Here is a 13,049-nt window from a genome sequence, read left to right on the forward strand (position 1 = left end):
AATCAAGTACATAGTGTTATATGTTTGTGAGGTAATAGTATTCTTTTTCTACATAGTCTTAGGCCAGATGACAGCAAAGAGCTACTACAAAGCTCCTTTTAGCTTTATGCCAATTTTTAGAAAAGAGAGAAAAATTCAGTATTTCCTCTTTTCCAAATTCAGAAAGTTTGATTTTGAAGATTTCTGTTTAAACTTTCCCCGTGAAGAGTTGAAAAATGGCATGTCCAATGTATGGAATAGGCTTGGATTTTGTTATTGTCTCTGGTAAATTATTTACTGTTTAAATGAAAAGAATCTATTGTTTTCTCTAGTTTTCAATTACCTCATCTATTCTCACTGTACTCCCAATAGTATTAATAACAATAAGAGGAAAGTGCTTTCCAGGTACCAGAACCTTAGATAAACATATCACTGGCATCATCATCATTTTTAATCCTCATACAGCTCTATGGATTGGTGGTATTCTAGGCCTTTTTATAAAGAAGGGAACTGAGACAGAGATGTTAAATAAATTGCCTAGGACTACTCAGCCAGTTAACTTCAAATCTAAGTCTGTCTGACTCGACCCTCTAAAAAATTCTATGGACTCTCTAAGCCTACGGTCACCATCAGCACTCCCCTAGCCATATATTGGCTGCAAATAGAAAAGATAACACAAATATAATCGAAGACTAATTAATAGAGCATAGATGGTAATAATTATCATTTGCTAAATACTTGCTAACTGCTTTAGATGTATTATCTCAATTCATTCACCATGTTAAAACTTAAGGCATTATTATGATTACTATTTTCCAATTGATCATTACACATTGTGTGCATGTACCAAAAATCATATTACACTCCATAAATATGTACAGTTATTATGTGTCAATTAATAATAATAAAAGCCAAAGGGGAAAGTAGAAAAAATATTAGTACCTATAAAACTATTTTTTGTTTATAAAAATAAAAAAAATCAAGGAAACTGAGCATTTGCAGGGTTAATCAATTTAACGAAGGTCATTCAATCAGTAAGTGGCATAGCTAAGGTATTATTCATTTGATTCTAAAGCCAGCACTTGTAATTACTGCACCAAACTATACTCCAAGGTTATATAGATTTTTAAAATAATCTTAAAAATAAGACATTTCTATGTTGATAGATTTTATTTTCATATTCATAATTCCCCATTAAAACATTTTTCTTAAATTCTAAAGATATGTGAGATTAAAGCTTGAAATGGATTTAAGCCTTCTCAAAAATGGGCACTTTCAAGCAACAAGGCATTGGTCTGCAGTCTGGCCTATACTATGTGGTCTACTTGGGCAAAGTCTAATCAAAAGTTGAGCTTCCATCAAGGGAAAGTGGGCCTTCTTTACGATTCTATTGCAGAGCATGGACATGAGTCAGCCTGGGTCACAGATGTAACAGGGTATCATATGTAAAGGACAATTTGAGGAGTGTCAAAAAGTAACTCTACTTTTGCTGGCTCCAGCATTGCACAGATATGACATCCTCATATACCTACCAGGCAAACAGCTACTGAGAATCATTTCACATCTTCTGGATAAATCGACCAGCTCAAATAAATTCTGGTTCCACCAGGATTTGTTTAGTTTCACTAAACTAAACAGATTAGTTTCCTAATATGTGAAGTCGGAATAATAATAGTGACTGCCTTACAGGAATGGCTTTAGGATTGAGTGAATTAATACCTGTAAGAAACTTAGAAATGTGACATTACGTAGTAAGCATCCGCTATCTGCTAGAAGGGGTTGTTATCTGTCAGTTTCTTTTTGTCCCTCTGGACCATTCTTTGCAAAGGAAAGATTCTTTTATGTGTCAAATGACGTGTACATAATCATTTATTTGATATTGCAAAAGACTGAAAAAACTTTAAATTATGGGACTTAATTTCATGAATTATGTTATTTTAGTATGTAGTGCTAGCCAGCTATAACAAAGAATTAAGAAACTTTTGTTAAAAATACTGCGAGTTGTGCTTAAATTTTTAAAAAATGCAAAAATGTGTTGTGTTGTTACCACTTGTAGAAAAAAAAGATAATATAACTTAATACTTGTACATAATATTTATTTATATATCCATAAAAGGTCTCTGATAACTAGTTTCTGGTTGAAGAGTGGGAACTGGAAGATGGTAGATAAGGGTAGAAAGATAACTTTTATGCTATATTTTTGTTTCTTAAATATTTTAAGCCAGGCTCTTGCCTTGATTAACTTTAACTTTTCTATTCACATTTTTAATAACAACATTATTATTATTTCTTTATTATCACCACTATAATCATGCAAGAAGGGACCCTGGAAGGTTTTAACTAGAGAAACCTGAAAGAAAAAAAATCAAGAGAAGGGTTGCCAAAAAAAACATATTTCATAATTTTTTTGAAAAGTTGGTTAGCCCACACACTTTGGATAATAGCACATCCTTCCCATTTATGTGTGGTTTGATAGCTTAGACTGCCCGCAGCCCTGTAATCTATAAGATTATTTTTTCTCAACTGTAGATTTTATAGTTGGTTATGTGAGTGGCAGAGACCAGTGCCTCTAGACTTCTAACTACTTAGTTTAGACATTTCAAATATTCTAGCATGATCAATTGAATTAGGGGATATGTCCTCCTGACAGACCAGTCTTTGCTCAGCTAGCTGCTTGTAGGACATAGAGCCCAAGAAAATGAATAAACGAAGAGTGAATGAAAGTTTTGAAGACTAACAACACAACACAATGTCTAATAAGACTTACAGCTTTATTTCTGCTAGGAAAAGGGGAGGAAAAACAGTCATGTTTTATACAAAATATTTAAACAATTGTTTTGCTTTATCTAAAATGTCTCCAGAAGAATGAGACCACACTAGGTTGGAGAGTAGGCTCTTTACAAGCTATTGCATTTCTAAATTTTAATTCAATTATAAAATCCCTCTGCACAATTTCAGAAAGTCCTGACTCATGGGTACCATATTCCCCAAAGGCATACACAGCAGATTATTAAAGAATAACTCTGGCTCATCTTAGACTAAAGAAAAGAATCTAAAAACATTAACTTGCATAGCCATTCAAATTATTGCTGCTTTTTATAAAAATCATCACAGAGGTAATTCTCTACTTTCTCCTTTCCCCTCACTCCAAAACTCAGCAATTCCTAGCAAAACCATGGGCTGCTTTCCAAATAAAATTTTAGGGAGGGGTTGCAAGCACATCTAAGGGGCCAAAGGAATTTTTATAAAAGGAAGAGAGAAATAAATTAAATAAATAATATCTAATAAATAACTCAGACAACATTGATTATCTACAAACTTAAATGCCAGAAAATGCCAGCTTCAAGAATGGAACCTTCCACAGCCTCTCACAAAGGTAAGTGCAGTACATCCTCAGAAAGCACATAGTAAGGCTTTATAAGTCATTTTACTTGCATATTTACTGTAGAGAAAATTGTGATAAGGGGGGACCACTTTGGTGGCTAATGGAGGTTAAGATCTCTCTCCAGGGCTATTTCAAGTGAATTTATAAACCAAGGGTGCGAAATATAGCAGGGTAAGTGGTGCGAGCAAAATGGAGAAAAGTAACTCATGCTGTAAGGAGATAATAAATAAGACAGGTAGAAAGACAAGATACACATGTAGTTGGCAGATTTTAGGTGATAGCTGAGCTATAGAAAATGACATAATAATCTGTGTTATCGATTTTTGTACTGCCCCTATTGAGGTACTCTGCATACTAAACTTATCCTCTCTGGCAGGAGCCGGACCTAATCCACTATCAAATAAGCTGTGCAGGCTCTGGTTTGACTTAAATAACTGTCCTGGCTGATTGAACAAGATAGGAAAATTTCTTAGGTCTCATTTTCTGAAAAAAATACAAATTTGATAAAGTTAGTGTTGATATAAAGGAAAGAGGAGTTACATAAAGAAAAATGAACACTCAGCAAATTGGTCTCAACCTGTGATGAAGACATAGTTGGCAAAAAGTATTCACTGACCTTGGATTTCATTTCTACATCCATAAGTTTGGTCACTTGAAATTTTATCTACAATATGTAATAACATATGCTATCTTAGAAGTGAGGAAGAGGTAACAATTAGTGCAATAGGAGAGAGAAGGAACTATATATATGTTGGGAAATTTTAACCTTGGTCAATAAATTGATTGGTGCTTGTGCTTCTGGAAAATATATTGGTGTGGACAGAGGTGGATGGTTTTAATCACATTTAACCAAATGAAATTCATCTTGCTAAAAAAAAAAAAAAATCCATTGGTTTTCCCATGGGCAACTGTGAGCTGGAGAGAGTCCCTGAACTACGGTAGTTAGTATAGACAATAGCTATTCTATTGCTCTTAAATATAAACCTGTGTTGTGTGCTGATCCTAACAGCAGCACCTGAGCTTCAATCAGAAGTTCCAGAGCCCTCTGGTTATGGAGGTCATGGTCTAGAAGACTTCTCTATGTCCCATTAGTCATAGGAGTTTGAAGCTTCAGTGACTTGTTTGCCCTGCCTCTGGTACTGAGAAAAACGGTTTTGAAATATTTTCAAGAATAAAGTTGGCATGAGTCTATTGTGGTTGTCTATTATGGTTCTTCAAATCATAAGGAAGATATGTTCAACTTTTAGTCCAATAACAAATAGAGTTAATCTCTTAAAGAACATGTTTTATTCTTCACAGTGACAGCCATGTTAGACTTTTAGCTGCTAGAAGCTATTTTTCCATAGACACAAAGAAGTCCTATCATTAAATCCAGACAAGCTTTTCATTCTGTGAGCTAAGAGACATGCACCTTGTGTTCCTTCTGGTAACTCAGTTTGATTATTCTGTGCATAGTATCCCTTTCCTATCATTGCTCTAGTCTTTTAGTTTCAAGGAATTTAAGAGTGATCACCACAGTTATAGAATTTCAGAACTGTGAAGGACTTTAGAAATCATCTGGACTTAGAACGATTGCCTCATATAAATACAATTTGTTTATTTACAATTGCTAGTAAATAAACAAAGGCCAGAAATGGAAAATGAATTGGCATAGACTAGGCAATGAGTTTTTGGCACCACTGGAATAGGACCCAGGTCTTCTCTTCTACTTTCATGTGATGATTAAATCAACAAATATTTTCACTTGAGGATCCTATGAAGAAATCAATGCAATGTGAGAAGGTGATGAGAAAAGAGGTGACAGGTGAAGGAAAGCCTAAATGGACTAGAACTATTGTTTGATATATATCCATGGGGATCCTTTAAAGTCATTGAATCTTTAGCTCAACCACTTGAATTATGGGAAATGTCTCCACGTCATTCTCTGGAATGTTGAACTTACTGCCTCACTCACTGAAGACTGTATTGAGTTGGGTCCCAATACCATGATGGGGGTAGGAATCATAGGACATGTCAATAGGGACGTCATAACGGGGGGTACCAGCCTGAAATGGAGTTGAATGCACATGCCCTGAGCTTAGACTTGCAGAAGGGTAATGTGGCATGAAGCTGTAGGATTTTTCTAGGTCTGGAGACCCATCTTGCTTCAAGGAGAAGTTCCCACTGATGCTCAGGGGTGGAGTGAGTGGACCCTCATAAGGGGGTGTACTGCAGTCAGGTAGATGACTCCCAAAGGATGATTCTCCCAAACTCTTGAATACTTGGGGCTTGAGATGAAGGAGATGTGTTTCCATATGGCCGTAAGGAGGGCTGGGGAGCCCCGGAGACTGATAATTGAAGTTGTGGACAGAGATGGCAGAGTCACAAATAGGAGATTTATCCTCATGCTTCTCCAGGAGGACAGACTGAGGGCCCAGTTGGAGACATCCAGCCACCAGGTTGCTTGTGGGCTGAGAAAGCCCTTTACAGAGCATCTCCACAAAGCCTTTTCCTTCAGGTGTTTGGCCAGTCTCCAAGACTTCAGACAAAGCCCAAATATAGTTCCTGGCCAGTCTAAGAGTCTCTATCTTGGAAAGTTTTTGGGTTTTGGAGTAGCATGGCATGACTCGCCTCAGGTTATCCAGGGCATCGTTCAGGCCATGCATCCGGGTCCGTTCTCTGGCATTGGCCTTGACCCTCCGAGCTCTGAATCTCTCAAGGCGAGCTTTGGTCATCTTCTTTTTCTTGGGACCCCTTCTCTTAGGTTTCTCCCCATCTTCTTCCTCTTCTTCTTCCTCCTCAATACTGTCATGCTCTTCAGTTAAGCTGCTGAGCACCCCGTAAGTACCTGGTCTGCTCTCTTCCTCCTTCACCTCATTTTGGGAGCCCAGACTTTTATCCATCCAGGATGGTGTGTTGACCAGCTCTCCCATCTCCTTAGATTTCACGTAGGTTTTTGCCATTTCCAGACTCTGGAAAAGGGAAATATCAAAGTTTAATTCCTGTGAGTACCGGATTTTCTTTAAAACTAAACTTTTTAAAAATATAATTATCTTGTCCAAGTCTTCCATTCTCAATGACAAATCCAAGATTCAAAGAAATGCCCAGAATACTCCTCTAGTTATGGCATATTATAGAAAAATATACTATAGAAAAAGAAAATTGACTTGATTATTCATTGCAGTGTTAGTGCCTCTTTTTATTCTTAGATTTTTTTATCTCATGAATATTTTATACAAAAATGACTGATATACCAGTCCAAAGAGATATTTTTCTTTTTTTCCAGAATCCAGAACATTAAACAGGAAAAAATGAGGTGAGTATATAAATTATGGTTCAGATGGAGACATTTCTGAAAGTGAAAGAGGGTACTAACATAAGTATATGTGTATAATAATTATTGTTATTGCAAAATAAAAAGCCCATCAAATAGTCAAGCAAGCACACTGTTGTATATTTACACCATACAAAATAAAAAACTGTAGCGAGATCATTCAGACTACTTTGTATGTGTTCTACAAAAGACTACTCAACCTGTATTTAGAAGTATTTCACATCCATCTAGCCTATAATCTCCCATGTTTCTCGCCAGTATTGCTAACTGGTGGCTTCAATCATTTCCTTCAAGTTGTCCATGGCACAACTGGCGGTCCAACACATGACCATCAGACATTACTCTCACCATTACCAGAGGAGCATTCTGTTTTTCAATAAGCGCTTTGTGTTCTGCCTAGTGTGAGTTATGTTAGAAGTGTTAGTGACATGGCGTCTTGAAAGGATCAGGAAAAGAAAGGAGGGTTATCACTGATCATCTTTCAAATTTGCCCATATGTTAAAGTGAGAACTCTGCACATGCATCTCACACCATCAGACAAGACCATGGCAACAGCTAGGAGTACAGCCAGTGCTTGACCAAACCCATCCAAGCTTTAGTGCAACTATTATAATAATAGTTATAAAATCTGGAACAAATGCTAACCTAAACAGAACATAGTGACTGCTAACACAAGTGAGGACTATTTCAGGCAAACACAGAAATAGCCTGACTACTTTAAATCACTTGCCTAACACACTGTTTAATCAGAATTTTGTATGTAAAATTCACTATTTGAAAACCAGAAGAGATTGGTGATTTAGTAAACATTTTGCATTCAATTCTGGAAGAGTTTGAATTGTTTTAAAACTTGCTAAGCAATTTTTAGGCATATGGTTTACCAAATAAAAGTATCTGATAAGCTCCACTGGGGCATCCCAGTTTACCAGCTACTCTGAAATATTAAACCCACTATCACCTTTTAGTATGAGAAAGGGGAGAATGTAATAAATGTTTTCTGTTCTTTGAAGCTTGAGCCTCAAATCAATGAACACAGGGATTAGTACATAGCTTTTAAAAAATAAAGATATATTATTTGATTTGTTTCTGGTAATTGGAGCTTGTTTTCCTTGTAACCTCATTTACCTCCTATAAATAATTAATGTCACTGCATTGCAAAAACAGCCTAGGTTTCATGTTAATCAGCACGGAAATCATGTCAGCTTGACTTACTCACTTAATAAGGCTTCCTGGGTAAGCAGCTTTATTGAAAACACACATTGGAACCTATTGGTCAACTGGCTGCCCAGGCCAACTCAGAAAATCCCACTTTTAATATGGATGATAGAGCTTGTGTGCTGAGCTGCACTTCTAACTCAGGCAGATATCCAGAGGGAGGGTAAAGAACCTAATTAACTTTCTGTTAAAGTAACACAGCTCTTCCAGAGGCAGGTGCACTCTAAGGCCAAAAAGGATGGAGTAGGCTTGGGAAACCTAATGCTCCCCACGTAATTACAATAACATTTGTACAGCATTTTAAAGTATACAGAGCACTTTTGTATCCATTAATTGTATGTTTCTTACAGCAAACCTTTGAGGAAGATAGAAATTTTTATGCTCATTTTATACTCAGGGTCACTGTGGGTCAGGTAGTTTAGGTGATGGAAATGCAGAGACATAGTGCTGGTGGAACAGGACACAAAATCAGTTCTTCTGATTCCAAATCTTAGGTTTTGTGTTTTTCTTTTCTTTTTTCTTCTTCTATCACAGCTACAGGAAGAAAGTAAGGCTTCAGGAGATATACAGTAATAGAACTAAGTCAACAGGGGTGGCCATTATACAAAGGGTGTTCTTTGAGGTGCCTTATAACAGGATTCCTTCCTCTTTCAAATATTTTCCTTGTTGCTTTCACCCATATAGCCCCCCTCCCTCTCTTTCTTATCCTCCTCCTCTTTCTCTTTCTTCTCATTCTCTTCATTCTCTTATCTTCATATCGTCATTATCATTGGCTCATACTAATATTCATGAAGAGGAGAGAAGGAAGGAAAGAAGGAAGATGCAAGAGAGGAGAGTCTCCCGAATTGCCCCTGGATCTGAATACCATCCTAGCTGGGGGATTTAGCCTTCTTCACCATCCCTACCTCTGTTCCTCCAGACTCTTGTTAAGATCTGTCAATACTCACATTCATCAAAATAAGTGAGAGTGAGAGGATAGAATAGACCATCTTTTACCTTTAACATATTTAATGGTTTCTGTTAGAGTCAAGGAGCTGCTTTCAAATCAGCTTGTTGGTATGTATGAAGAAAAAGAATCAACTGGCTTTGGCCAAAATAATGAAAAGGTCAACCAGTTTTCTTTCACCTTCGTTCTCTTACTAATTGTGGGAAGGACATAGATAGCTCCTGTTTAACTTCCTCTGTTCTCATAGGTGCTAGTCCATTAACTACCAAGAGAATCCCATGAGTATAAGTGTGGTTTCAAAAGAATGGAAGCTGGAATAATGCAAATGTGAACTCTCATCCCAATTCTTCTAATTCCTGGGTTGTTGATCCCAAACACATTACATAAAGTTATCTGTTCTTCCATTTCCTCTAATAAAATAGGGCTAATATATGTGTTGTGTGATTCTTATAAGAGAAATAAAAGCATAATAAAGAATTTTATAGCTGTAAATGCTATAGAACATTATCATTACATTTATTTCTGTTTATTCTTGAGTTTTCTTATCTAATCTATTCACACACGTTCCCTATTCAAAAATAAAATTCTTTGTCACAGATGAATAATGAAGCAGCCTGTATTAACTAGTATGTCTCTTATTATCTGGATGTTACCTCTGATTGGCGTATAAAATCATCTGACAGTTACTCAGGAGCCTGTCATTTTTCCCATGATGGGATGGACAGCACAAACTCCAGTGTCAGATTACCTGGATTCAAACTTCAGCCCCGCTACTCACTAGATATATGTACTTAGGCCAGTTTCATAACCTTATCTGCCTCGGTCTCCTCCTCCTTAAACTGAAAACAATAAAAATCCTATGAGGTGGGATTGTTAGAGCATAAAATGAGTTGATATATCTGAAGCACTTTGAATAGTGTCGCATCATCAATTTCATATAAATACTAGGTACTGTTATTTCTAAACATCACCATGAATTTTTCTGGCCACTTAGACAAGAGTAGGTATAATTAGAATCTGTTATTAATATTGATTTTATGTCAACAAAAGCTAATGGCTTTATTTCAACATCTATTTGAAAAAATTCCCCAATACAACTATTCCTCCAGTCTCCTGTTGAAACTGAAATCAAAGGTTCTGTTCTGCTGCAGGAGGTGAGGAAACCAAGCCCTATCAACTGGCTCCACTGAGTTGATTAGAACTCTTCCATCATATTCAAGATTCAAGTTAGCTCCCAAACTTTCTTTCTACTTTATAACTGGGAGAAAACATTTGGCTGGACACTCCTATTCACTCACATACATTTCCAGGTTCATAAACTTTCTGTGTTGGGAATACAATTTTCCCACTAAAACCAAATGGCAGAAAGCTCCGAGGATAATATGCATTGTCTATCAAAGAGAAGTGAAAGCCAAGACTCCTGAAATATAAAGAAAAATGTTTCTCTGACTTTTTTCACCTAAATATTTTCAATGCAGCAAAGAGGTTAACATGAAAAAAATAGAAACACCTAATTTGAAATTTGGGTGTTGAAAATGTGTATACTGTAGTTCTGAGTTTTGATCAAAGAAACCAAGGGTTTTCTCCAGAACAGGTACCTAAATCTAATGTAGCTTTCAGCCTGTTAAGGAAACATCTCAGAGGTGTACTGAAAGAAACAGAGACTCTTCCATCATTCACCATTAAATGAGCACATAAAAATTATTTTAATTATTGTACCCTTAGGGAAAAATGAAAATGAGATTGTCTTTCCTACATCATTTAGACGTTTTCATGAAAAACAAGGAGATAATGCAAGCACAAGTACTTTGTAAAATTGTTATGCCAATGTGAGGGTGAGGGTTGGCAAGTGTTTTACAGAAGCTGTTTGAGAAAGTCTGTAGCACTATCTCACAAAGTATCATAATATACCATCTTAAGGTTTCCTCAATTACTGGGAAAGAAGTTAGCTCACAAATTATATAGGAAGTAGACTCCACTGTGACAAAAATCAATAAATACTGACTCAAGGGGCAGAATCTGCCCCTTCTCACGCATACACATAAACACATTCTGATCTTATAAAGGCCATTTTTAGCCTTTTATTTGGTATTTGGATTTTCTTTTACACCTATACAATATAACAGAATTTTCCTATTTCTATAGAATCCTTTACTGAAATTTCAAGTTTAAGCTATTCTCCTTAATTAAAAATATGTCTCATATTTTTAAAAATTTTAAATCTGTTCTAGCAAAGTGTTTGCTTAGGCAATGACTGTGACTATCCAATATTTTTACTATTAGGGCCAAAGTCATTGAACATTACTACTATGTGGAGCTGTCCTGGAATTCTGTCTACACTTTTATAAATTTTTTATTTATTATGGAGATGTTTCAACTAATTAATAAGTAACAGGAATTCACATGTGGATTTGTGATAGTTAGACAGTGTCTTTTCTCTTAAAAGCTGGTGATAATCTCATTACCTACTGATCTGATGACCAAATACAACAGAAAGGGGGATGTCCAGCCCAGTTTCTAGGAAATCTAAGAACTAAATAGACTAAATCCTTTTCCCAGAGTTGCACGGTCTTGGCATCAAAAAGACAGAATACAAACCAGGATGCTCACAAGTTGTATTGCTTGGAAAAAGCCAGTAGGGTGTTCTATGCTCTTCTTTTCTACTCTACTATTTTCCCCTTTATTAATATGTGTGCACACGTATATACACGCATGCCCCTACACACACTTTATGTCCGGCAAAGCCAAGTAATACTTCAGGTACCATTGCCTCAGAGCTTAATAGTAAACAGAAGTTACTCAATCCTTTATTTTTCCCTCCATGATCTTCAACATTTTATCTCAGCTTCCTCTGTCAAAAAATGAGGCGGGCATTTTACATTTTATTAGTATTTTCTGAATATACTTTTTTTGTGGTCAAATGATGGGTGTGAAGCAGAGAAAGTAAAAATATACTTGGACAATCTTTCTCTTCTGATTTCCATGTGAAAGAACTGAGAAAAGGAAATTTCCCCCACCCCATGCCAACTATTTCAGCATTTTTAGTAAACCAAATAGATAATGGTGAGAATCTATCCCCATGACTTTCCACAATCTTCTCTGATTCCTCATTCTGCTTTCCTTTCCCTGCCTCCCCCTGCACTCCTTCCATAGCCCTAAAATGCTGTGAGTCGAGTGGGGGATTGGGTCAATTTTTCCAACCGACTTGGAAGGCCACCTTGGAAAAGCATTAAACTTTTGGGCATTTTCACCACTAGCAAAACGAAAGAGTGGGTTTGACAGTAATTGGGGAAGATCATCTGTAATCTCCACTGCATCAAAATGATTGTGAGTGTCTGTGTTTTTCACTTTGGGTGGCAAGTGCTATAAAATTTATTAAAATTATTTAAAATGCGTATATTTGTCCCTAAGTGTTCCACTCACTAGCTTCTTTACTCCAACTTTCCTAAGCTCTACTTCCTCCTGCCTTAGCTCAGAAGAGGCTTTCCTCACCCCAGATGTCCTCTAGGGCTGTGGGAAATTTCCACAGAAAATTTAGTCCCCATACCACCCTAACCACTGGCTCACCTTGGCCTCTGGAAGTTCCTGGAGTGAACTCTGTGAATCTGCGTCTTAGAGGACAGTCAGAGAAGCCAAGTCTCCCTGACCATCCAGATCGTAGGAGAAAGATGCTTTCAGCGATCCATGTTAAACCCGGTTGTTACCTCTTAGAGATTCCACCGGCTCTGGTTTCTCTGCCTGCTTCTTATTCTACTTCTTCCTAGGAGTTCGGTATGCTCCTCAAGGACGCCTTCGAGCTGATGCCTCGCTGCAGCCGGTTCAGTCGCTCTTCAGTACCTCTTCTCCCTGGTTAGCTCCCCGGAGAGGAGCTTTCAGGACCACAGCCCCTGGGCAGCTCCTGCTCTCTGGCCGGAGCCTCTGACTTGCTGCAGTTTTGATTGCTCTCCCAGCTGACCAGGGAGGAATGATGTTGCCCAGAGTCTAACTCCTCCCTTTCCCCAGCAGAAAGGCACGCCCACTTCAAAGGCTGCTCTGCCCAGGTCCAGTTTTGCCGCCTGTTTGTTTAAATAGAGATGGGGGCTGGTGGAAGGAGGGAGCGGGAGGAGAGTTGCTGAAGTTGAGGAGTAAAGGAAAAGAGGACTGGAAACCTTTGTGATTAAAAAGGTAAAAAGTGGGAGCAGAGTAGGGTACGCAGAACGGATAAAAAAAAA

At 37.3% G+C, this 13,049-nt stretch overlaps 1 protein-coding gene across 2 annotated transcripts; it reads right to left on the reverse strand.

The window, feature by feature from the left end:
• Window positions 1-4,623: 4,623 nt before the first annotated feature.
• NEUROD4 (neuronal differentiation 4) lies at window positions 4,624-12,745 on the reverse strand. Of its 2 annotated transcripts, none has more exons than XM_009003940.5 (2): window positions 12,543-12,745; window positions 4,624-6,315 (listed from the first exon to the last, which is right to left on the reverse strand). In XM_009003940.5, exon 2 carries the CDS (start codon window positions 6,304-6,306, stop codon window positions 5,311-5,313), a length of 996 nt encoding a protein of 331 aa, XP_009002188.1. In that variant the 5' UTR covers window positions 6,307-6,315; window positions 12,543-12,745; the 3' UTR covers window positions 4,624-5,310. The 2 variants fall into 2 exon arrangements, with proteins under 2 accessions (XP_009002188.1, XP_002752613.1); XM_002752567.6 differs by having other exon boundaries at window positions 12,406-12,745.
• Between the last annotated feature and the right edge of the window lie 304 nt (window positions 12,746-13,049).

The sequence above is a fragment of the Callithrix jacchus genome, chromosome 9 (assembly GCF_049354715.1).
Source record: "Callithrix jacchus isolate 240 chromosome 9, calJac240_pri, whole genome shotgun sequence".
Taxonomy (NCBI): domain Eukaryota; kingdom Metazoa; phylum Chordata; class Mammalia; order Primates; family Cebidae; genus Callithrix; species Callithrix jacchus.